Raw genomic sequence first — 24,805 nt, 5'->3', positions numbered from 1 at the left:
TTGTTGAAGTTTTGTCGCCAGGAAATTATTCCATCCACTAGGTGCCGCTGATTGGAGAGCAGTCCTGAAATGCGATGCACACCCCGAGAGTCGAACTTGCGTCGCGTGATCTTGAGCCGGGCGCGTAACCACTGAGCTAACAATTTTGAATGCTTCTAAAAATTCGCGCTGCTTGCACGTTGAAGAATATCGAGCAGACACTTCAGCTTAGCACCAACTGTTCATTCATGCTACTTGAATTTTACGTGCAAAGTAAAAGTGGACAATTTTTTTAGACTGGAGGCTGAGATTAATCTGCAACTTCAGGTTGCTTGAATCAACCGCGTGCTAGCGATCCAACTCCTCAATGTTGTCTGACCTACCAACTAGCACATTTCGTTTTTCATTGTTTGAGAGTCTAACTGAAGCACAACAATTTTAATTATTGCTGTTGGCTTTATGGTGAGAATCTTCATCCTCGAACTGAGAAAACTTCATTGAGAAGTTGAACATGTTTGTAAAGGCTTTGAACCTCTGATGATGACACTGATGCAGGCCCTACGACTGTGATTGGCGGAGTCAATGTTGTTGGAAATATTCCATCCACTAAGTGCTGTTGAATGGAGAGCAGTTTGTTTGTTTGTTTATCCTGCATTGCGGGAAAGCGGACTTGAGCGCTATGCATCGGTGTACGCCTTCCGACATACACCTGACCCACGCTGCAGCCGACAGCAATGTCTGATTTTCCGGTTGTCTACTCTACTTATGACTTAAATTTGGTACTACCCATTACTCGAAATCGATCACTGGGTAGAGGCAATTATCGTAAAGTTTCTTGCCCAGAGAAACAACAGCAAGTGCGGGTGGCTGGAGTCGAACATGCAGGCTCTCGACTGCGAGCCCAACGCGCTAACCACTCGGCCAAAAAAGCGTCGCTCAAGCGCACACCCCGAGAGTCGAACCAGCACCGCTTGGTCTTGCGGCTTCTATGTGCACAAAGTTGGACGCTACCAAATGAGCTATCCAGGAGGACGGTAACATTTTGCATCACTCTATCACCATCACTCCATTTGCGTGTCGTCTTTGGCAGCGACAGGACCAGCAGCTTTTCTATCGAGGAATTTTTAGTTACTCTCGAAATAAACTCGCAAAGTGATAACTTAGAGCTTGAGTCATTTGGATTTTGTAAACCTTTAGATGTGCGATGACGTGGTCATTGCGTCATCGTGACGACAAGGTGCCTTATTGTGTTCAACTATTTCATAAAGATTTGGGAGTCCCTGTCAGGCTACTAGGTCTGTGTAGGACTTATGAAGACTGAGACATGTTAAAGACGTCGTCGGTCAGTGTGTTGTTGAAACAGATCACAAAACACGCAACATTCTACAGGTGGGTTCCGGCAAACCGCACGAACAGCTCTACTTCCCAGACAGCAAATCAGTCATTTTTTACATTAATCAATCTAAAAAACCATTGATTTGCTGTCTAGGCTAATCAAAACGCGCAATTAAAATGAAAAAGAAAACGTAAGAAAATAGCAAAGCAACTAGATAATTGTTTGAGAATATTAGTGTGCACAATTAAGTTTCATTTAAAAACCATTCGATGCGTTGGAAATTAAGTGAAAATGTTAAAGATCTTTAAAAAGCAAAACGACGATGAGCATTGGAGCAGTCAGGCAAAAATATTTGAAAAATTCTTTAAACTTTGTAAGTCGAACGTGATATGCAAGGAAAGGTTGAACTAATAAAATTTCACTATCGTATATCTCAAAAATACAATCAAACAACGGACGCCAAGACTGGAGATGACAACCTGGAGTCACCTAACTAAAAAACGTCCATTTTTACATTGATTCAGCAACTGCAATGCATGTTGAAAATGAAGAAATTTTCTAGTTAATTATTATCCAAACATTTGCAGGTAGGCTCATGGAAAGTAAAAACTAAAAATGTTGAATGAACTTAACTCTTCTATGTTCCTAGCTGCCACTACAGTAGTTGTAGCAGACCCAGCCCCACAAGTAGTGGGGCATGAAGGATTGCACGTTAGTTCAAGTGGGGGCCTACAATTGTCTGGGAAAATCAAATATTTCGTTTTGTTTGAATCGAAAGCCACATGCAGCGTTTGTCTGATGGAAGAGAACCATATTTAGAAGAACACATTTACGAATATTATTTTTCTTTGTTGCCAAAATCCAGCAACTGCAAGAAATGATGAAATAGGTTTTGAAACATAGGATTTTTCTTCACAGGTAACTTTTGGTTTCATTCATGCGGCCACCGGGCGTTTGGCAAATGTCCGTCAACTTAAAAGCGGCAAGTTACAAAAAAAAAGAAACGCTCCTACAATTTAGCGCTGCAAACAAACTTCAGCAGTTAAAGCCAAACAGTTATTGAAGTGCAAAGTAGATGACGTCACGATTCATCAGTTTGGTGAAACCAAACCGCAAGCGTTGAATTTTTAAAACGTGGAATCAAATAATGACGATGCCCGAATTGTCTTGAAGTTGCTGGTGACGCAATAAATTAATGTTTCCATTTTTTAAATGAAAAAATTTACAATTTGTCATTGCTTACTCAAGTTTTTAAAATTGATAACGGTCGAAACAAATTGCATTGAGATGTAAACAAACTGTCACCCTGGCCCAATCCCGTGGTGCGATAGAACATGGGACTTGCACCAGTGAGCACCTCCTGGGCTATGAACGCATGTGTGAAAGGAACAATGATACGAGGTTACATGATCATGCTCGATGAACAATGCTGTGTTGGGTGTCAACTCATGTCACCTCCATGGGTCGCGACGGTTTCGAGCTCTTCACCGGGACCGTGTTAGTGGCCACGGTGCCAAGAATATTGGTTGAAGATGGCGGTTCCGGCTTGGGAGAACTGAGGTTTATTTGGACTGTGTGATTAACAGCGCCGGGGTCACTCGAAGACGCGCCCCCGCCGCTTTTTGTTAAAGTTGCTAAAGTGACCGGCTTGAGATCCGGCCGCGAATTTGGTTGCTGCTCAGCAGGAAGTTTAGTCCTCGCTTTCGGTTTCCCACCATCTACCTTGGCGATGACGACATTTCCGTCTCCTGACGATAATGTACTATCACCGCTAGCTGGCGTTGTGGAACTGGTGGAGGGAGTAGATGAAGAAAACTTGCCGCTCTGTGGAATGGCGACGGAGAAGAAAGCACCACCTCCCGACCGCTTCATCATGTTCGCGATTGTGATCCTTCCGGCGCTGAAGACTTGTCCGGATGGCGTCGCTGATGTTGGGATATTCGACGGAGTCTGTTTGTTTGTCAAATTGCTTAAATTCAAACTGATCGTTTTAGAATTGGCTCCGGACCGGGCCGACTTAACAGCTACGACGTTGCCCCCTTCGCCAGGATGGGACCGTGGGGAATTTGGGGCGGATTGTGTTGCCCTTAGTCCAACTGACTCGGAATTGATACGGACATTGGTGGGTAAGGCTAAATTAACATTGACAGCGTTCCGTTGCCCCAACGTCCTCCTGGGGTGGGTGGGTGTGCTCGATGCACTGCACACCGAGACGGGATCCTTCTTGGTCTTTATCGCAGCTGAACCATCATCAGATTTCACCAGGGGAGACTGCTGGCCCGCATAGAGTACGGTCCCCCCAACTACAGCCCCCGAACTGCTGATGCGTAAGAAAGCAGGGACCCCAGGAGTTTGCGACCCCCCGCCTGTCTTGGGCATTGAAACAGTCATAGTCGCTGGAAGGACAGTGGCCCTCTGTCCGGACGACTGATGCATTGTGGTGGCCAGTGATAAAGTGACCGGCAAGACTCTGTGCTGCCCTGTAGCGGTGCTGGTAGCAGCATGACCCGCTCGCATGTCGGTGAGAGTCGATGTCAGGCTGACAATGCCGCCGCACGTGACGCACTTCTGCATGGCAGGAATGCTGGTTCTTGATACCTCGCTGGCAGGCCTGCACTGGGACGCACTCGAAGACACGCGAGATGATTCTGAAACAAAAAACGTTCTTAAATATCGTCCCAGTTCAACTTCTTCGACTTCCACTTACAACTACAGTATTATATATAAACGATTAAATGTATTAATTAATACCACAAATGAGTGGTTTATCTTCTTTTTTTATTGTCGCACTTGATTCCAAGCATGGACTGCCTCTTGCATGAAGAGTTTCAATGCGAGTGGTTAATGCGGGTATAAAGTATACGAAATGGAAAAAGGATTTCCCACATACAATAACGAATACAATCCAAGCAACATTCAACCACCAAAGCAGAGTGATGTAGTTCACGAGCAATGATAGTAGTTCGTCTTTCTGACCTATTAGGGCTGAAATTATCCAATAATGTCACAACATTCCAGGGTCCAAATTTCATGGTTACAGTACGGCCACGACCAAATATGTTGCTATTTGGAAAAATTCTTAGAGTCTTAATTGTTACAATCGTAGCTATCACAAACCTGTCATTTTCTCACTTACAGAAGTATGTAAAATAAGCAATATTTGCATCTAGAGTCTAGACATATTTTTGGATTGTTTTGCCGGAGATTGGGTATGTATATTAAGCACAATTTGTGCAATAATAATGTAAAATATGTAAGACTTTCCAACTGCATTCTGGTAGTAGTCTAATTATACAGTCGTTAGATTTTTTTTTGTATAGCAGGATCTTTCGCCAAAAGACATCTTTTACTTGCAAAATTAAACTTGGCGAAAAACAAAACAAACTAAAATTTAAATTGGCACATCAAATGAACAGCTTACAACTAATCCTTGGTATTTTAATGGAACATACAATTGCACCAAACGATACTACCTCCAGAGTGCAGTTGTAAAGTCTTACATATTACATTATTATTGTGTAAACTGTGCTCAACGTACATACCTATATTACCCAACCTCCGATTAAACAAGCTAAAAATATGTCTAGGTGCAAATACTGCTTATTGTACTTACTTCTGGAAATGGGAAGATGACAGGTTTGTCATAGCTATGATTGTAACAATTCAGACTCTCAGAAATTTCCTCAAATAACAACATATCAGGCCGTGTTCTAGTAGGTCATGGTTACATATTTCGTTTTTCGACCGCAGGTAAGGTGAACCCCCTGGACGCGGTTTTCCAGACAGGTTGAGTTCAAGCAGATTATGTTCAGGGCACCTTTTCTAGCCCCTTCCCTATTCAGGGTAAGCAGAGTGGACCTTAAGAGGGTTGCTCAGCCGTGATAATAACTGCTGCCGAACATCTTTTCTGCTTCTTCCGAAAGATAGAGCGACTGGACTAAGTTACCATCACTAACGCGCCGAGTCCGCACTAGAAACTGTAAGCTTTCATTTCCCTGTTCCCTTCACCTTGCCTCTCTCAAAGCAGAGTAGGATGGCGAGAACCAACCAACCAACAAACTTCGGAAACTTTCAACAAACTTCTTACAAACTTCGGAAAATCAAATCATTGATTCATTAAAATACGTTTCACTCGCTGCCGATGTAAACAGCGAATAGATGCGCATTGTGCAGACACTCGTTATAAGCGAGGCTCACAAGCCGCAATGAGAAAGAGGCGATCCTTTGATCCACTTACTAGTGGCATCCGTAGTGATGGTGACGGTGGGTGGAGTGGTGGTTGGCATGGTAACCAGAGCCGACACAGCAAACGCGATGGAAGATTTGTCCAAACCTAGTACAACATCTCCACCTTGTGGATTCTTATGTGAAGTGTTTGGTTGCCTGAGAAAGGAAAAAAAGTGAAATGAAGCTAGATATCTATGAACAAGATTTGAAACCCAAAACATACATCTTTTGTAGAGCTTTCATTTCGACAGGTCTAACTCGGTCAGAGTCCCAATTACTTTGCACTTCACCGGCAATCAATTTTTCAATATATATCTCGACCTGTTCATTGTAATGACACAATGCACTCATTATGATTAATGTTAAGAATATAGCCTATCCGACAAACATCCTCTCACCGTCGCTTCTTGGTGGCTACCCCGTGCTGGTGGGATGGTGGCGACTTTGAGTCTGGAAACGAGAAAATAAATTGTTGCGAAATCGCTTTCTTTATGTTAAAAGAATTTAATGATTGTTTTTTTTTTTCTGAAGATCCATCGCCAGTGACAGTACTCACCATGCAGTAAATATTCAGAAAAGAGCAACTGGTTGTGGGACTTCTTTAAACTTATAAAAAACCAATTCCGCATCCAAGCGGTATCTTCAAGAGGGCGTTAGCAAGAAAACATTTATGTGCATGCGCCTTCGGTGGGGTGGTGCCTTCAGTTAGAAACTTGGCGCTGTCAGGGGGAAGTCTTATTCAACTCTTGAATAAATAAATTGCAATAAACCATACACACCATTCTGATGCCATTTGAAACTAAAACATGCACTTCCATATACACAAAAGGAAGAACACAACAAAATGCACTCATTTTTTAACACAATCCACCCGGTATAAAAACCACAGTTATTATTACATTGCACATCCACACCTGAAAAATCTCGACCAAAATCGTATCCGAGCTGAGCTGATGACCAGGACTGCGCTGGGTCGAGCTCAGAGGAGGAGGAATCGTTGCCTTGGCAACGGGGAAGACCCGCTGTGGTGGGAGTGTAATGACGCCATCGGTTCTCTTTGATTTCTGAACAGGAAGCAGGTTAATAACACCACGAACACATTAAAGTTGTTCCAACAAAATTTCGTACAACCCCTACACCAAGTGAACAAATCAAAACCCTTCTCTGGAAACGAATCTATTCCGCATTGCATCAGTAACAATTTTGCAATTAAGATGTCTTCATTCTATAGTACTAACATGCAAAATGTGTCATTAGTGAAGTTACGCCACACGCATATCATCATAATAACTGATGATACCATCATATCACAATACCTCTAAAAAGACGATATCGCATTTACGTCTTTCAATCAAAAAATGGCTAGCAAAAATTACAATCACAATAACCGATTCAGCACTGCAGGAAAAATGTGACAGAGTCAAAAAACATTCTGACCTTCTGCGATCTTTTGCAGCTCCAGTGTGGGTGGTAAATGATCATGCGCTCTGCCAAGATCAAGCTCTTCCAGCTGACGGGAGTATGGATGGTGAGCCCGATCCAGGAGGATACGACCACCTCGACCAACCCTGTAAGTAAATAGCCAATAAATTGGGCGCTGGAAGATGTGGAACAAAACGACGGCAGTTGGCAACTTTCTTTCTGGGAACAGTTTGTGATAATAGGAAGAACTTTGCGCCCAATTCAGCGCGGTCTGTTACAAATAAAGTCACAGAATTCCAACTCTAAAAGCACCTTTGCTAATTATAATACCCAGCTAGCAAACAGATTGCCCTTTACGAACAACGTTAGTCAATGTTGAAACGATGTTTAAAGACAGCACTTTGCTAGCTGGAAGATAACGTCAAAATGCGACACCCTGGCTGGTGCACCTTACTGGCAAGAAATAACTTCATCTTCACAACTACTCATTTACAAAAGTACACAAACAACAACCTTCTCCTCGCGAAGCCCACGCAACGGTCGGGTACAGATAGTGACGTAAGGGAGTAGCGATGCTTCGGATCACTCATCCATGACCAGTCCCCGATCAAATCGTTGCCAGGCTGCGGAAGTGCCGGTTGGTTATCAATGAAAAGTAAAAAAACAAACTGTTGAGAATATTCAGTCAGACCAACACAAGATGATCTCAAGCGGTGGTATAACATGCCACGACTGGTTATCATATCACCAGCACTACTGCTCAATTGAAGTATAAGTTGAAAAAACGCGGTGAAAAAAGAATTGTGTTAGATCCTCAGACTCATTAAATCAGATTTTGCTTTCATCATTGTCAAGCAAGAGTGAGTCATCATAGGATGCAGCTGAAAATGACTAAATAAATGTCCATCAGCAAAATTACAAAAGCACCAGACATGCCATACTATTATAATTGTAGGCATTCACACAAACTAAAATCAGACAGTTTACCGTGATTCGAAAAACTGCAAAGTTATAATGCGGCTCGAAGATGGAAGGTATTTTTGTTGAACAAAAGTCTTGGCAGAGTGGTCATCAACCGCCCTGTCACCCTCCAATAAATACTTACAGCGTTGTAAGAACAGCCTGGTTTTCTTCGGAAGGTAAACACACCATCAGGGAATCTTTTGGGGTCGAAATTTTCGGTGGGAGAACTCCCAGATGTCGGCTGTGGAAAAAAGGACGTAGACATGAAAACCTTCAACTTGAAACTGTACGAGGGCGAAGATTAGATTTGTAGGACCAAACCCAATACTGATTCCCACTGTAACTTTTGGCCAACGTCATTTTCAATAATCTTCAGCACACGAAAGAGCGTTATCTCAGTGTCAGAAATTTTAGTTCTATCCTTCAATCCTTGATTTGTCATTCAAGGTAAAGGTGGTCCGTCCCATACTTGATTCAAGTGTCGGGTATGAGAAGATAAGGTTCTCATTGTACTAAGCCTTCGACACTAACGAGAGTAGAATGGCCAGTTCCTTTCTCTCGGTCGCCTTTCCTGCAGCAATTATGCCAACCCAATTTATTACACCCTAGGCCTAGGTAGACATGAGCGGTGTTTTCAACAACCAGCTGAAGCCGGGAGTCGAACCAGGTTTGCATAATTGGAAAGCCAAGGCCTTATCCGTTGCACCATTCCACCGCCATGTCATTCAAGATTGTAGTTAAATCTTACTCAATGTTACAACCGGTGCATTAAGCGGTGTGCAGCCCTGTTCTTCTAACCTCGTTACAAAACCTAATGTCATGTGGCAGAAACAATACAATGTAAACAGTACATTGTGATGACATAAACACGTTGTACCGGGCTTTTTGAATCTTCATCGCTCGACCTCGGAAACTCGTATTGCGTCATCGTGTCGACAACATCCTGGTAGGATAGTGGGGGCGGGGGTTTCGGAGTTGCCGTGGTGGCCGGGGTAATGGACGTGGATACAGGTGGCACCTTGATGGAAATGAGATGGCCCATAAATACCATGGCGAGTTCATTTTTACAAATGTAGATACAAACATTGTGACCTTTCTAGCACTCAGTCAGAGAGCAGCATGATCGTTGCTTATTTCGCAAGTGTAGATGCAAACGACCTGTTTTAGCCTGATACGCGACTGTGGGTTCGCTGGGGTAGCAGCGGTTTGCCACTGCCACACAGTTCCCTAGTCATGTGCAATAACAAATGCCGTTGGAGTCAGAGTGTCGTTGTTTTATAATTGTTTACACAATACACATGACTAGGGAACTGTGTTTCAAAAGCTAGCGCGAACCGCTATTACCACAGCGAACCAGCAGCATCAGGCTAAAACAGATCGCTTGTATCTACATTTGTGGAATAAATAACGATCATGCTGCTCAAAGCGAAACTCAATCTATGTAACATAGCAAGGCTTGTGACAAAGAATTTTCAAAAGTTTTAAGTGAAAACTTCTAACAACAAGGATATGACAGAGACTTTTAATGTTCACTTCAACAAAACATTTAGAACTTAATGAACAATATAATAACTCGTTTATTAACATTTCCAACTCCACAACTTTCGATGTTGATAAATATAATAAATGGAATTCAATAAATTCTTAACAAGAATATCGAAAATTAGAAAAAATTCTTTAGAATTTTATCCAAATTATTATTAAATATTTTATGAAAACACAGAATGAAAGTTTATAAAAAAACTTCATGATGGGTGTTCAAGTTTTGTCGACAAATAAAATGGAAAATCGATAAAGCAATTGTCCGATGAGATACCTTGTTAATGGTAGGCGTGCGGTCGTTCACAGGTTTGGTTGGTTGCAACGGGGCAGGAGTAGGAAGCGACATTCCAACCGTGAGGGGAATTCGCTGCCGTTTTTTCTTCAACTTCTTTGGAATAATATCTCTGGAACATTGAGAAGAAAAAAAATAACACACCAGTCAGGAACTACAAGTAGAAGGTTACTTTCCAGCTCAGTGATTGCAAGTCTAATCTACAACGATCGAACACAACAAGTTTGATTTTATCGAAGGAACACTAAAAATAGTTTTCATCTTACATTTTGCTATACCATAAGCAATTGATCGACAATAAGGCGACAGAGTTGAAAAACGTTAGCCTACTCAGTCAAAAGTAGGACTCTTCTGCTTTGGCTTAATTGTGGTTAAGTATAGTTAATCAGCTCATGTTTTTATCTGTTAATGGTGCAGCAAAATTTAACATGTGTTTCTCGGCAGTCGAATGCTGACGCCAGGTAGTGCTGACGCCAGGAAGATCGCTCCTTTTCAACAAAATTTAACATGCTAACTTTAATGTTTCTTGGATTATAACAAATGTATCTCTACAAGATTGACATTGCATAACCTTGAAATATACCTAATTTTCTATGGTAACTGTCCATATAATTACTTATCTCCAGTCATGCCAGGTCAAACTTGTAGAAAACCTTGCTCAACGTAATTCTGATTAGTTTATTACCAGTATCGTTTCAAACTGCAAGCAATGCAAAGCAATGTGAGCGTTTAAGTGATAAAATCTCACAATATTTGTCATATGTGCTTCATACAGCACGAGTTCAACTGAAATACCGACTGCATGACGGTAATGAAAGGATCCGAGTAGTGCTTCGATGTTAATCAGTTCGATTACCAGTGGAAGTATCCGGTTGTATCTTGGCAAGGCTCTTAAAAAATGCCTCAGGAAGGATACGGTGCTTAACTTCCTTGCCCTTCTGAGATTGAAATAAATGTGGTCCCACACCCAGTCACTGAGCTTCGGGGATGAAAAGATTAAGGTTCTCATTGTACGAAGCCTTCCAAGAAAAGTAAAATGGCCAGTTTCTTTCTCTAGGCCGCCTATCCTTGACCTTCAGCAACTACGCCCACCGAATTTATTAGACCCTTGGTAGAGGTGAGCAGTGTTTATCAACGATCAGCTTAAGCCGGCAGTCGAATAAGGTTCGCAATATGGGAAAGCCAACGCCTTATTTGCTGCGCCTTCCCACTGTCTGCGCCATCCTGTGTGTAGACTAAATGGGAATACAATCTGAAAATAAGTAGACTTAGCAAACCTGTCTAATTCCCCTCTTGATATGGAAGGAGTGTTATTGACAGGAAGTTTATTCTTTGAGAAAGATGTGCTAAGCAGCCGTTTCTTGCGGTACTGAGCAGATGAGGCGCTTGCTAGAGGGCGGTAGAGTGACCGTGCCCGCTGACTGTGTAATTCCTTTTTAACAGAACGAATACATTTTTCATCCCAATCTTTCATTTGGTATCTAGGAAGAGGCAATAAAAATGCAACTTAAATCGCTGATGGTGAATTAATCAGATCGAACTTTCATCAAGAGTATTTGATGTTTTAACAGCGTTAAAGAGATTATTAAATAATTTAACTGAGCAACGACACAACATTTGGCATCATAACAAAAAATTGCAAACGGTTTCGGCCATGCGCCTAGCCTTTGTCAAGCCTTTGAAAGAAAACTAATTTTACATTGAATAAGAAATACTAGAGAAACATACAGTATAATAAAAATATGGTCTAATCTAAAGTTTTGAGAAGCTGCTTATCTTGCTCACATATAAAATGATAACTGAATGATTACGCAGCACAACAGGTCAAGAATTTGAAAGAGGAATGCTCGTGAAAATGTCAACAAATGAACTAAGTTCAAGATGTCATTTGTGATTTTCCATCAACCAATAAATATTATAACCAATATCGAAAAAGGCACTATCGTGTTCTAGTAACAGTTTCAATTTACAAAACAATCAGTGTTATCAAATTAGACATGATGATATGGGTTGGAAAAAGCTCTAGAACTTCAGCATGAATGCAGCTTTCACCTTTTTTCAACAATTTCCAGAGTTAGGTGAAGCAACTCCCTTTTACTTTTTTCCCTCCGCTTGACCATTTCAAGAATAGTAACAGCTCGGCTTAATTCTCTCCGGAGTTTTAACATTTTCTCATACGATGACTCATCGTTTTTTCGATTCTGCAAAGTCATCATGACATAAGCACAACAATATTGCAAGCCAATCCGATTTTAAATGTCACAATATACATCAACTGTTGTCTTTGCACAGAAAGAAATTGAGCAGGAACTTGGCTTTTGGTAAACAAACAAACACAATATGAACTTCCTTTCAAGTAATCGTTGTTTTATGCGGCATAGGCCTACTTGTACAAAACTTACAGTCAAAAACTAAGAAAAGAAGCTTGGTTGATAAACTAGTTATAATATCAATTGATAAAAACATTTTCTAGTAATTTTAAGTTAAAATACACCAGAAGAAATCCTGAACAAACGGACATGTCGGTGCAATTGACAAGTTTTCGATCGGTACCTTTCTCGTTTGCATTTTTTCTGTCCTTCGTCGAAACGCGACATAGGAATCGTTATTAGAAGAACCGTCCCTCCGTTCCTGGCGAACCTGGACAATAACCATCATTGTGATGTCGGAGGACATTATAATTGCATCCACCAATAACAAGCATATGCCTTAGTTACTATCGAAATGATGTCAGGTTCAGCGGCAGTCGTACCTCACAGTGATGTTCACCATAGAAACAACCGCGTCCAATTTTACTATAGATGCAGTGATTAAGTCAAACATTCTCAAAAAATTAATTTATTTTGTGAAAACCTATTTGTACTTGAAGTTCTAGTGCTTCTAGGTATACTATAGGCATGCAGTGGACGATTTTGAACAGTACAAATATTCCGTTTCATAGCATAGGTGGCTTAATTCATGGCCATGACCACAGAATCACAGATATGGAGTAATTATGCACAACGTAGCAAACACTTAAAATCCAAAGTCAAATACAAGATATACATTTTTAATGCAAAAATTATTTTTACAAATTACACAACAGATTTTACTATTTGTTTGGTTTTGAAGATTTAGGTAATGAAACGGAAATTGAATCTATAGCAAATAATTATTGAAGAAACCGGAACTTGCCAACACATGCGAAAAGAACAGTCAAATAACAGTCAAGTTTAATTCCTTACTTGGAACACTAAAGATCCTTTGTTTCTTAGTCTTTTTCTGGTCCAATAGTCATATACAGCTTTTATCAGGTCATCATCTTCTTTCAGAAGAAGCTTAGCTTCTTGCAAGGTCACGATCTATAAAAGAAGTGCAATAATGGAAACGCATGTTAATATGAAAAAACATATGTAAATAGATGCCATGTGTAGAGGGGCACGTGCCTTCAAAATGAAGTGATCGAAACACTGAAAAAAGAAAACATGATATGCACTGTTTACTAGATGTAAATATGTCTAGCTATCTCTGAAGTTTATGCAGTTGTGTGAAAAATCGTGAAAACTTACAATATTAATGTAAAAGCCCCTTAAAAATATATTGCATGATCAGCAGCTTTGTGAAAATCCTAAATTTTTCTCAAGCCACACCTGATTTCCACATGATTTTTCTAATCTGTCAATCATTTCTTCAAATTGATCCGCAGTGACATCGATTCCGACTCTTTTGTTGGCGTCCTTCACCCATCGTTCATCCTCACTGTCCATGTCATAATCCGGTTTCTCTTGCTCCAATATAGAGTTAAGTGCTTGAGCTGGAACATTGAGCAACACACATGACGCAAGTATCATGAAGTTAGTCGTTTGATGCCTTCGGACATTATTGAACATATTTAAATCAAAACGTGAAGCAGCAGAACCGGCCGGAAGGTTGTCAATTACGAACTTTCTAGTGATGCTGGTTGGTATCGTCTCTAACTGTTATTGTAGACTATTGAAGAATTTACTGCAAAATGAGGCCTAGTATGTGACGTATCAGGGTTGATCTCTAAGTAGTCAAAACTGGTTTTAACCGGTGAAAACTAGGTTTAAACCGGTCAAAACTGGTCGAAACTCAAAAAAATATTTTTATGTAGTGAATGGTTGGCTGCCTGGGCTATGGGCTATTTAGGAAATATAAAAGCAGTTGTGAGTTGTGACCATTTTGATATGCAGGCCTCGAAATAGCTGGCGGCCATGGCCGCCTGAACTTCCATTAATGGCCGCCAATGCCGACCTGTCAGGCAGCCACAGATGGCTGCCTGTAAAATTCGTACAAAAGATTATTATTCATCTTGGATTTTTCTCTTGTTTCGGCGCCGCCAAAAACAAGAAAAATAAATTGTTGTATGATACTTCAGTTGGCTGTGCAAATTGTTCATCGTTCTACCAAGCATTTTTGGTTCATCAGAAACTTATTTTTAGAATTTGAATTTTCTCAATAATTAAAATAACCAACTGATTGAAATATCAAAAATAAACAGAGAAATTGAATATTTTTGTTCCAAATCCAGCATTTAGGTTATTGTTGATCAAAACAAAATATAGTTGAACTGAACATCATTACTAAACATGGAGGCCTTTGGAGGGTAATATTTTTAATTCAATTGAAAAGCAACTCGATTCATACACTACAGGGGTTTTGACCAGCAATAGGTGGTCAAAACTGCCCCGGTTTAAACCGATCAACCCTGCGTATGAAAAATAACTTTGTTATCATGACAGTTTTAGTGAAGATCATGTGGGAACACAAAACTACACTGTTTCAAACCAGACCAAAATCCAATCAACTACGTATCAAAAAAGTAATCAAAGCAGTTGCATTGCAACACATTTCAGGCCTCGAAATTCGTTTTTGTTGACGGCGGACAAACGTGTCCGCACTGTCCGGTCTGATCAGCTATCTCGGCGGACAAATTCAGTCTCACGGCGGACACACCAGTTTTAGCGTCGATCGTCATGCTTATTCACTTTATCTTGATAATTCTTCGCCATTTGAGAACTATAGCTACAGTTTAGAAGGCTTTGTAAAATTTCAGCGATGTCACTCTGAAAGGCTTTCATCAGACCAACGACGTGCGCTTGAAGAGTCAAAGCGCCGTGTAGCTGTTTAATACGCCGCACAACTGATAACTTCCACCGGAAGAGGTCGTGTGGCTTCTTGCGTCACAATGCTCTGGGCAAGAATCGGAAAACTTCTATACTAACGCTACTATTTTCTGCTGTGCAAAGTTTCACTAGGCTTTTTTCTTTAGGTTTATTTTTGCGTGTCATGTGAGCGAAAGTGAATTTTCCGTGGGCCTTTTCTTACTTATTTGCTGCATCTTGCTGTAATAGTCTTCTCGTAGAATCTGATTTTGTAACCAACCTTGCCTTATCAAAATTACTCGGAGATCAAAGCCAGACATAGTGACGTAAGAATTGAACTAAGTTGCGCGTGATTAGTGTAGATGTACCGGTATTCCCATCGATTCTTGGCAAAGAATTCACCTTTGTTACGCTGATTCAATGTCATCAATCGTTGAAGCAACGTGAAAAGCGAAAGTTTTCCTGCTTCAATGGAAGCTAAGCGACAGTATTCACATTTTCTAGATACGCGGGAAATTATATTCTTGCAACAATTGTTCGTGCTATGCAATGACGATTTGTATCGCTAGTTCTTGTGTTATTTCTCGGCAGACAAATATGACCGATCTAGAGGGTACTTCCCGCGGACAACACATACTGTGACAGCGGACATGTCCGCCGTGAATTTCGAGGCCTGCATTTAATGCCATAAAATTAATTTTCCAAGAATCAATCGTAAGGTTGATATAAAAGAAGGATCAGATCATGATAGATATTTTCCACACACATCGCACAACCACTCAGCTTGCATTAATAAATATATAGTCTTTCACAAGTCTTCATGTCATTTTTCACTGTAGAGACATGGACTTATGAAAATACGCTGCATGATGTTTCAGTTGAAACTTTTTTGGCACCACACAACAGGGAAAACTTGCTGGACTTCCAATTGGAGCTTGTCTTACCAGCGCAGGCAATTAAGTACATCCTACGTTGGTGTTCATACTATGATGCCAGGAAATTGAGGTGTTGACCAACTCAATTTGTCATATGATCATTTAGGGCTTAGGCATTGAGCTAAGTGTATTTTATCGGATGCATGGTTGTGTGGCAAGACAGGATATTTTATTATCAAAGAGGTGTAATAGTAATCAAAAAATAAAGAGCCCAAAATGTAGATACCAAACTCATGTTCAGCAAACAAACGTTTCGAAAACTATACTGTCTTCATCTTCAGTGTTATAGTTTTCGAAACGTTTGTTTGCTGAACATGAGTTTGGTATCTACATTTTGGGCTCTTTATTTTTTGATTAGATTAACCAGGCGTTCCAACCATTTTGCTCCTAGGTGTAATAGTTTTCCACAAGAATGTTTCATGGTGTTGCAGCATTGTTAAACCTACTGATTACATACAATTGTAAATCTGTTTATTGATAAAATATGGTCGTCAGACCACTGGATATGCGACAACTGAACAAGTACATTTCAGTCAATGTCTAAATCAGCAAATGAGATTTTTACCTAGCATCGGACTTGCTTAGTGATTGCTTGCTAAACTGAATTTGCTGACAATTTGTGACATGCCAAGTTTCTGCTTGCTCAGTTGTTACTTTATCAGTTTCATCATTTGTCAACTTTCAGCCAGTTGCTGAAAGGTTGCCAGCTCAGTTGTCACTTGCTGAACTGCCTTGTGCTCAGTGCACAACTGCTGACTTGTAGGAGACTCATAAAATATAACACGTTGTCGCAACCACCATGCACCCAATAAAATACGATTCACTCAAATATGATAGCACCTAAATGATGTCATTATATCCAGGCTTATAACTGGTGGTTGAAGATATAGATTAAGTAGAGGAGAAGGCAAAATGTCAAACCACCACTCTTTTGAATACCACACCAGGGGTCTTACCACTCGGCTATTCAACTGACACCTACCTAAATGATCATACAACAAATTGAGCAGTGAGTGACACAGTGAGAATGCTTACTGGCATACGTCTGACGTCATGGACCTCCTGCAGCGCAGTGCACACCAGTGATAACACGTTCAAGTAGCCAATACATGCCAATGAGACTTTAATGTGATCAGATGGCATGCATAAATTTTAAACTTATTCAAATTTTGTAAAAACTTTTAAAGTATATAAAGTATAGAGAAATAAAACATAGTAACTTTAGCGGGTTTATAAAGTATATATAGTAGAATGTTTTCAGAGGCCTTTATTTTCATGGAATACACTTAAAAATGAAATGATGCGCCAGGATGGCAGTAGTTTGCAACAAGTGAAAATCTTGACAATTCCAAGAAAACTGAATAATTTTGATAAACATTAACACATTGGGCCATCGTGAGGCAAAACAACAAACCTTGATTATGAACATAATGTTTTGGTAAACGAAAGGATTTCTTGTAAAGGCCATTGTATGCATCCAGTGACACTTCGGCCTCAGGCACAGGAATAACCATAACCTTTGCATCTCCATATACTTGCTGGGCCGATATAGCTCTTTGTAGATGGTGTTCCTACAGCACAAAAACATGAGTATCACAGAATTGTCTGATTTTAGACAACAAAAAAACTTTTGTGAAACTCGGTCATATGAGAATTCCAAACATTTTTGCAGACTTGAATCATTCATATTTTCAAAATTTATTATAAAATTCACAGTGAGAATGACAATTCCGCAGTTGTTTACGTCACAAAAATTTATGTTAGTTACTAGTTGGTCAAAAATCATATCGTTTGTGGAAATACTTATCTACTAATAATAATCTATTTTTAAACAACTACAGTTGATTAAAAAATGGTTTGTTCTCATCAACAAAAGAGAATAATTTGCGCCGACATCCTCTAAGATGGGTTGGACATCTTGCACAAAAGGATGAGAATAATTTGATAAAGCAACTTTGAAATAAATTAGTGAGGGAAAAATGAGAAAAGGAAGACCTAAAAAAAACATGGAAATGGCCATCATTGTAAGCTAATTCTTTTGAATAAAAGATGCTGCTGTAAGATATTAGAAATCTTTGTAAAAAAGGCTGGCATCTTCAAATGGGAATTTTCCCTTACAGCAGCATCGTTTATGCAAAAGAATTAGCTTACAATAGTAGTTAGTCGAAAAAAGGTCTTAACTGAAGTTTCAGCAAAAAAAAATAAAACAGTTGTCAAACAGTGTTTCATGATTAAAAATAGTGGTTAATCAAATGAAGTCTTAGCGAAAATGTCTCAAGTGAAGTTACTAAATATACTAGATATTGTTGCTGGATATCACTATAGCCTATATCTGCAAGATATCAGATAATCTACATCTACCCCAATGAAACAATAACTTTCTTGTGTGCATGAGTATGGGAAGCTAAACAAAAAAACCGCTTACTCAAATAATCCCTACAAATTGTCTAAATAAATATAAGCCGTAGCTATATTTAAGAAATCTCCGAATCGATTTTATCCAAAAAGGCCGTCTCCGAATTGGATTCTCCCAAACAGCCATTTCAAAAGCGAAAGTAGCCTAAAACAACTTGAAACTAATGTAAGATCATGTTCTTTAAAATAAGAGAGTTTTAGATGATGTAAGCGCAAAGAACATTCAGCAACATAAATCAAGTCCACAGAAACAAAACCATTACCAATCACTGCACAAGACACTTTGGCCCTTTCCAAATTGGAATAAAATGTTGTTTTGGTCACGATGTTTCGCCGCTTTCCATGACAATGACTTGTTGTGCCAAAAACTTGGGCTGAAAGATCTCAGGGACGAAACATCTGGCAAGCCTTTAAGATCCCTTATCTAGCAACACTAAGACCGTATATATAGCCAGGTGGCGACGATGTCGTCCCCTCATACATTGGGATGAGCTAGATTTCAGCTTGAGGTTCATGTCCATGTTGTCCCCGGTGAGTGATTATGAATCAAGCTGCCGAATAGACTCCATATGCCCTGCATTTCAGCTCGAGCGTCAATGCCAATGTCGTTCCCAGTGAGTGATTATAAATAACGCTGCCAAATAGACTTCATATTCATTGGAAACACAATTTTTTGGTGAAGTGTAGGCCACAAAAGCAGAATTGTGAAAGTAGGCTATTACACTTTAAATATGTATATATTGTGGTGTTTGTCACGTTATTCTTTCAGTTTGGTACAACTTGTGGGATTAGTTGATGAACAAACAAAAAAACAATCAATTTGGTAGGCTACCATTTTTAAAAGTCTTTGGATCTTATTCGATTACATTTCAAAAATAAAAATTAATTTCTACGATAATTGTTTTTTTTTCAGATGTTTGCTTAAAAAAGGAAAAGGTGACAAAAATTTCAATTCAGCTTGAAAAAGTTTGTTTCAAAAAAACCCTAACTTTTATCTATCATTTAAATCAGGGTGGTCCAAACCCTGGCATGCGGGTCACATGAAGCTTTTGTGCAGCCGCAAACACTTTGTGCATGCCGGAATTATCAGTGCTAAATCCAAGGTTTAAAAATACATTACATTCGCCACAACCCTAAATAAGTCGCGCATAATCAGGTCAATAGGTAACTATGAGGGAACAACGTCGGTTTGTGACGACACAAACGTGCGTTGATATTTTGCTTTTGTTGCTAGCACTTTCTCCGTTATGAAGGCACTTTCTCCGTTATGAAGCGATTAAAAAGCGACACACGGAACAGAATGGCTGATGAAACTCTGGATGCCTGCTTACGTCTGTCGACCACTGAATTTAAACCAGAGATCGACACTATATGCAAAAGCAAAAAACAATAAATTGTTTTGGTTTGCTAATTTGCTGACGTGTTATGTATCGCATCTTTTTTACTAGCTGAAAATCACTTTTTGAGTCGCAGTCAGAGATTAAAAAGTGAGTTAGGCGTGCAGCAAAACATTAGGTCGATCAGAACAGCAAACTCAGTCCTTTCATTGCAACTGTATTTTGTCAGCGACAAGATTTGTTAATGTTTATTGCCTGCGAACAGTAAGAATGTAGCTAAAACAGATCGAAATCTGTAGAAAAGAAGTTCAAAATCGCAACCTAGTTAAGTTTTTATTTAACAACGTTTCTACTTTCAGCAACGCGTTATCATTTCTCACTATGCGGCCCGTGAAGTTTTTCTCAGACCCTAATGTGGCCCTTCATGTTTGCAGTCTTTCTTGGACCACCCTGATTTAAGTTGACAAAAAAGTTGAACATCTGGCAACACTACTTTCAAGGAACATTGACGTGGGACGACATCGGCATGGGATGACATTGAGGGACAACGTGTTTAGGGGACGACTTCAATGACATCCTATATAGCCACATGCTATTAAGATATGCACAGTAGGGTGGATCAAAAATAGCAAAAAAAATTTTTTCCCCAATTTTAATTAGCTAGATATGGCAAAAGTTGCCAATCTATCACCAAAACACAATGTAAAAAATTGAAGAGGTTTGAACAAGTTTTTGATCTCTCCCCGCGACATATATACAAATTTAGGCACTCATATATACAAGAACTGCATGGCAAATTTTTTTTCAATTTTAATTCGCTGTGTAGACATGGCAAAAGGTTCTAATATAACACCAAATACAATGAAAATGTGTGTACTTAAAAGTTTTGACTTCACCCTCTTTCAGCATAGTAATTTTAAAGTGATTTGGTCGATGGACCACCCACGGTTCCAACAGGTAAACGCCTATTAACAATTTAACATTTACCATCAGATGGCCGAGTATAGACACACAAGCTTAAACTTTATATAACAGGATTGATAGGTGGCCCACTCGCAAAGTCACGTCCTGTTAATTTATGCGCTCAGCCGCTCATGCATACAAAGACTGCCAGCAATATAATAAAAAGTTACAAATTAAAGTGAGTAAAGTCATGTTTAGACTCAAATGTTGGCATTAACTGACGAAAAGCAATTCGGGCACGAATGAAGCCGTCTCGATATTTTGGTCCACAAACTGCTTTAGAAGCGTCGGTAATCAGCTTCACGAGCCTTTCAACAGCCTGCGTGTGACATGGAAACTTGGGAAAAAATACAGTGGGAATCACATCTATCATAATGAATTGCCGGAGCTCAGCATCCGTCATTGTCTTAATTACAGGAGGCTCCGTGATAGGAAGATCTGTCTAGTTAATCAATTCGAAGTATTTCACTGCATCAAAATTAAGCTTTGCAGGAACTTTAAATTTCGTTTTTTCCGCTGGGTTTTGCAGCTCTAGCTTTCATCACTCTGCGCAGGTCTAGTTCGCGAATATGTGGTCAATGGTAAATTATCATAGGCAACATTATATTTTCCGGATGAGCAAAGTAAGAGTAGCCTAAGTATGAGTAGCCTAAATAGGTCGATAATTTTCTTGTGCTTCTGACTAAAATATCGTGACATGGTTATCATTTGGTGAATGTGTCTAGCTCCATCTTTGCAAAATAAATATGATTTTATTGCGAACCACATTGGAGCATAAACACACGGATAATGAACATAACCAATGCTTGCAGTTTCTCATACGGATTGTTATCGCTGACATATGCATATAATCTAAGGGTTCTATTAATTAGCTGTAGTCAGCCATCGTGAGTGTCTGAGTAATTCAAGCATCCTGGGTTTCGCATCGCCAGATCAATGTTACATTCACCAGTGCAGTCAAACTCGTACGCTGAATAGTGATGAAGGGAAGCACAAGCACCAAGTAATAATAAAACTAGGCCATCACCCAGTTAGGGTTATGGGTATTAGTCTGAGGTAATGCAAGAAGCGCAGATAACTTTTATTAAACTTTATGGTACCTGCAGACTGGTTTTTTTTTTTTGGTCATTTATCGGTCATTGACCGATTTTTTAGCAAAATGTTCGAAAAAAAAATATAGTCAATTTGGTCAAAATGTCCAAAAAAATATATAATCAATTCGGCCAAAATGTTAGAAGAAACGTTTGTCTGTTCTAACTTTTCTCAGATAAAACACGACAACGTTTCTCTGCGAAACTTAATGTTGTAGCTAGTCAGAAAGTGCAAATTTTGGTTTGTGTCAGCTACTTGAAAGGAAATACTTTCATCAAAAAAAATGATCGAATGTTTTCAAGTCATTTCAGACAAATGATCGAAAAGTCTCAGCGAAAAAAAAACCCAGCCTGCAGAGCAAGCAAATTCCAATAATTGCTCTATAAAGCTTCTTTTATATTTAGAATTCTTTTGAAGAATCAAATGCTGTATCAGCTAAATGAGCATTGCTGATTGCTGAGATACAAAACCAAGTATACATATATTTTAGCCATGGTGATAAAATGGCCAATTGTATCTGTTTAAACACAAGTTGCTTATTATGACATCATAAAGCGCATAAATGAGTAACACAGTGTTCATGCTTTTGACCAACTTTCTCGGACCCGATATTAGGGAAATTAAAACCTTGCGGGGGGCGATCAAAAAATTGTCAAAACCAAAAAAAATTTGCATGTATATGTTAATGTGGGAATGTTGCACCTTTTTGACATACTAGTTTAAAAAAATAAAAATTTTGAATTTTTTGATCCACCCTAGTGCACACTCCACAATTCATGAAAATGGAAAGTCAACAAATGAAGTGAAGATGAGAGTAGCGATGGCGAAGGCGCAGTACCGTTCAAGACCAAACTGCGGCTTGTGAGATCCATAGTAATGTCAGTATTTTTTAGAAAACTTTAACATTCAGCAACATATTTTCCTAATGTGAATATTTTCTGGGTAAGCATTTCCAGTCAGAATTTTTTCTGTATGGGTATTTTCCAAATGGATTTTGACTGATTATTATATCGTACTATCATGCCAATCAAGTTTAGTTTGAAGCAATAAGGAAAAATTATAATGTTTATACTTTTATACAATGAAAATTCTTATTGAGTTACGGCATCACTGATTATTTAGTTAGTTATTTTAGATTTTAAGTTTCTCATATAAACAACATGAGAAAAAAAGGCGCTTCAGATTATAGGCTTGTGAATCAAAACCTACAGCACTCCAAGTGTTTAAATTTTTCTTATGTAAACATTAGAGCTTGAGTTTTCAGCCACCTGGTGGTAAGACCTGGTAATTAATTTTTGTAATCAAGCGAATGACAACAAACCAGAACAACAATCTCATAGGCAAAAAAAGGTGACCATTTATTTCAAAGAGTTATTTAATAGAAAGAATTTTTAGTGGAAGTTAGAATGACAACAATGTTACAGCATTAAATATTATATATTTATTAATTATTAAATATTTAAAAATTTTATATTATGTTATGAATATATATAAAGCCATTTTCTTGCTTTCATTTCGCCCTTCCCCCACTTGACATATTTTTGTTGATTAATGAGGTAGATTATTTTGTTATAAATATTGTACAGTCATAAATTTGTTAAAGTCATTTTCACTACTGGTATTTGTTAATGAAATTTTTCAAGATCTGTTTCTTTTAAGAACTAAATCTACAGATGGGGTCAATGCTTCAAGAAGTTTCCTATTTTGTGTGAGAAAGTATTGCATTTTCCTAGCACTACATGTGAAAAACTGTTCAAACAGAATGTGCAAGTTAATTTAATGGTGTGTGGCAGTGGAGGACTGGAGGTATACTATGAAGCTCCTACTCATTGGCTGTAAATCCCAAGATTCGACCCTGCGTCAACCAATTCGACCAGATTTTCCCGCCTGGATGTCCCCACAGCGCCGCCTTACGGTAACTGAAGTTCGACTGAGAAACAAAGAAATAGGCTTACCGATTCTTCTTCTTTCTCCATTCCTGAAGGCATTTGCGGCACAGCCCGATTAAGGACCGAATAATCTTGCAAATCTGATAATTCATCTTTTTTGTATATTGGCATCGGCTTTGTAGCATCCAATGCACGCGCTCTGAACGACAGCTTACTCATGCTGGCAGGCTAGACTGACTCCTCGAAGCAACTAGTCTAAACGCCTTCGCACACCTCTCACCGCTTAAAAATACGGCTAAAGTCACACCGATGGGCTGGTTTGCACCTTTTTACAGGCAAACTACTTGAAATTGTTATCTTACAGCATATCATGTTTGTGTGGTGATGATTTAAACTGCATAGCCTTACATGTTGTCTCTACACCCATCAGAATGAACTGAATCGCTGTGACTGTCCCATAATGCAAAGCAGAAGCAGCGACACGAGTCGATGCGCATAACGTTTCTGCGCAACTTTCCCACGCTTTTCAGATCGCAATATTTCGGTAGGTTTCGCATTGTATCGGATTTAGTCTATTTTCGTACTAGCCAAACTTAAGGTTTTACATGTAAACATTCCAAAACGCTTTATTCGGCATTTTACTTGTTGAACAACAAATTTCAAATAAGAAGTAGGATGTTTTTGCCAAAAATGAGCGTTATAAAGCAAATCTATCGTACCTATTTTCTGCCTTCAGCAAGGTAATGCAGCAAACCAACTTTATCTGATAGGCTATCATGAAACAAAAAACTTTTCAGTTTATATTGAAGGGCAATCGAAATGTCGTGCCATGTGAAGCAAAAGCATTAGTTGCGAAATAATGAGTTGTTTATATAAATCTGACAGTAGGTAAATTTAGAGCTGAAGTTGCACTTGCTTCAAAGTGCTGATCTCTATTCTGTAAGACACAGAAAGGCAATTGAATTCACCTTTAAAAAGATATCAATATAATGTTTTTGATCATACAAATATTAGAATTAGATAACTTTGTGTTGCCATAGTTTCCAGATATTAAAAAATATTTTAGTTAAAAACACAGATCATTTTGTCAACTACCGGAACTGGATATTAAATACTTTCAGTATTAGAAGATGCATTTCGTGTTGATTTCAATAAAACTTTAAAATACTTGAAAAGTAAATCAAAAAATGTATAATCGATTTTCTGTTAAGATTAAAAAGATTAATTCTTGTTTTTAGTTTGAAATTTTCATAGTAGATTTAAAAATATGATGATGGTGAGAGCAATGTGTGGTGTAAAGCTGATGGA

The 24,805-nt window shown here is 39.0% G+C and overlaps 1 protein-coding gene across 1 annotated transcript; it reads right to left on the bottom strand.

Moving 5' to 3' along the window:
• Positions 1 to 1,306: 1,306 nt before the first annotated feature.
• On the bottom strand, positions 1,307 to 23,908 carry LOC145787726 (uncharacterized). Its single transcript, XM_082599530.1, has 16 exons — positions 23,564 to 23,908; positions 17,216 to 17,372; positions 13,391 to 13,554; positions 12,986 to 13,102; positions 12,315 to 12,401; positions 11,814 to 11,962; positions 11,039 to 11,242; positions 9,744 to 9,873; positions 8,805 to 8,945; positions 8,070 to 8,168; positions 7,478 to 7,587; positions 6,980 to 7,110; positions 6,457 to 6,606; positions 5,941 to 5,992; positions 5,553 to 5,698; positions 1,307 to 3,963 (listed from the first exon to the last, which is right to left on the bottom strand). Exons 1-16 carry the CDS (start codon positions 23,714 to 23,716, stop codon positions 2,762 to 2,764), a joined length of 3,192 nt encoding a protein of 1,063 aa, XP_082455656.1. The 5' UTR covers positions 23,717 to 23,908; the 3' UTR covers positions 1,307 to 2,761.
• Positions 23,909 to 24,805: the final 897 nt, after the last annotated feature.

The sequence above is a fragment of the Aplidium turbinatum genome, chromosome 18, assembly GCF_918807975.1.
Source record: "Aplidium turbinatum chromosome 18, kaAplTurb1.1, whole genome shotgun sequence".
In the NCBI taxonomy this organism is placed as follows: domain Eukaryota; kingdom Metazoa; phylum Chordata; class Ascidiacea; order Aplousobranchia; family Polyclinidae; genus Aplidium; species Aplidium turbinatum.
The sequence above is the reverse complement of the archived record's forward strand: the minus strand, read 5'-3'. Positions and strand labels throughout refer to the sequence as shown.

Excerpts from the sequence above, each read along its gene's own strand:
- LOC145787726 (XM_082599530.1), bottom strand. The coding sequence starts at position 23,716 with ATGAGTAAGCTGTCGTTCAGAGCGCGTGCATTGGATGCTACAAAGCCG. Across the intron at positions 12,402-12,985 it reads AAGGATCTTTAGTGTTCCAA|GTTCGCCAGGAACGGAGGGA; the intron begins GTAAGGAATTAA and ends GTTATTGTCCAG. Across the intron at positions 6,607-6,979 it reads GCTGCAAAAGATCGCAGAAG|AAATCAAAGAGAACCGATGG; the intron begins GTCAGAATGTTT and ends CTTCCTGTTCAG.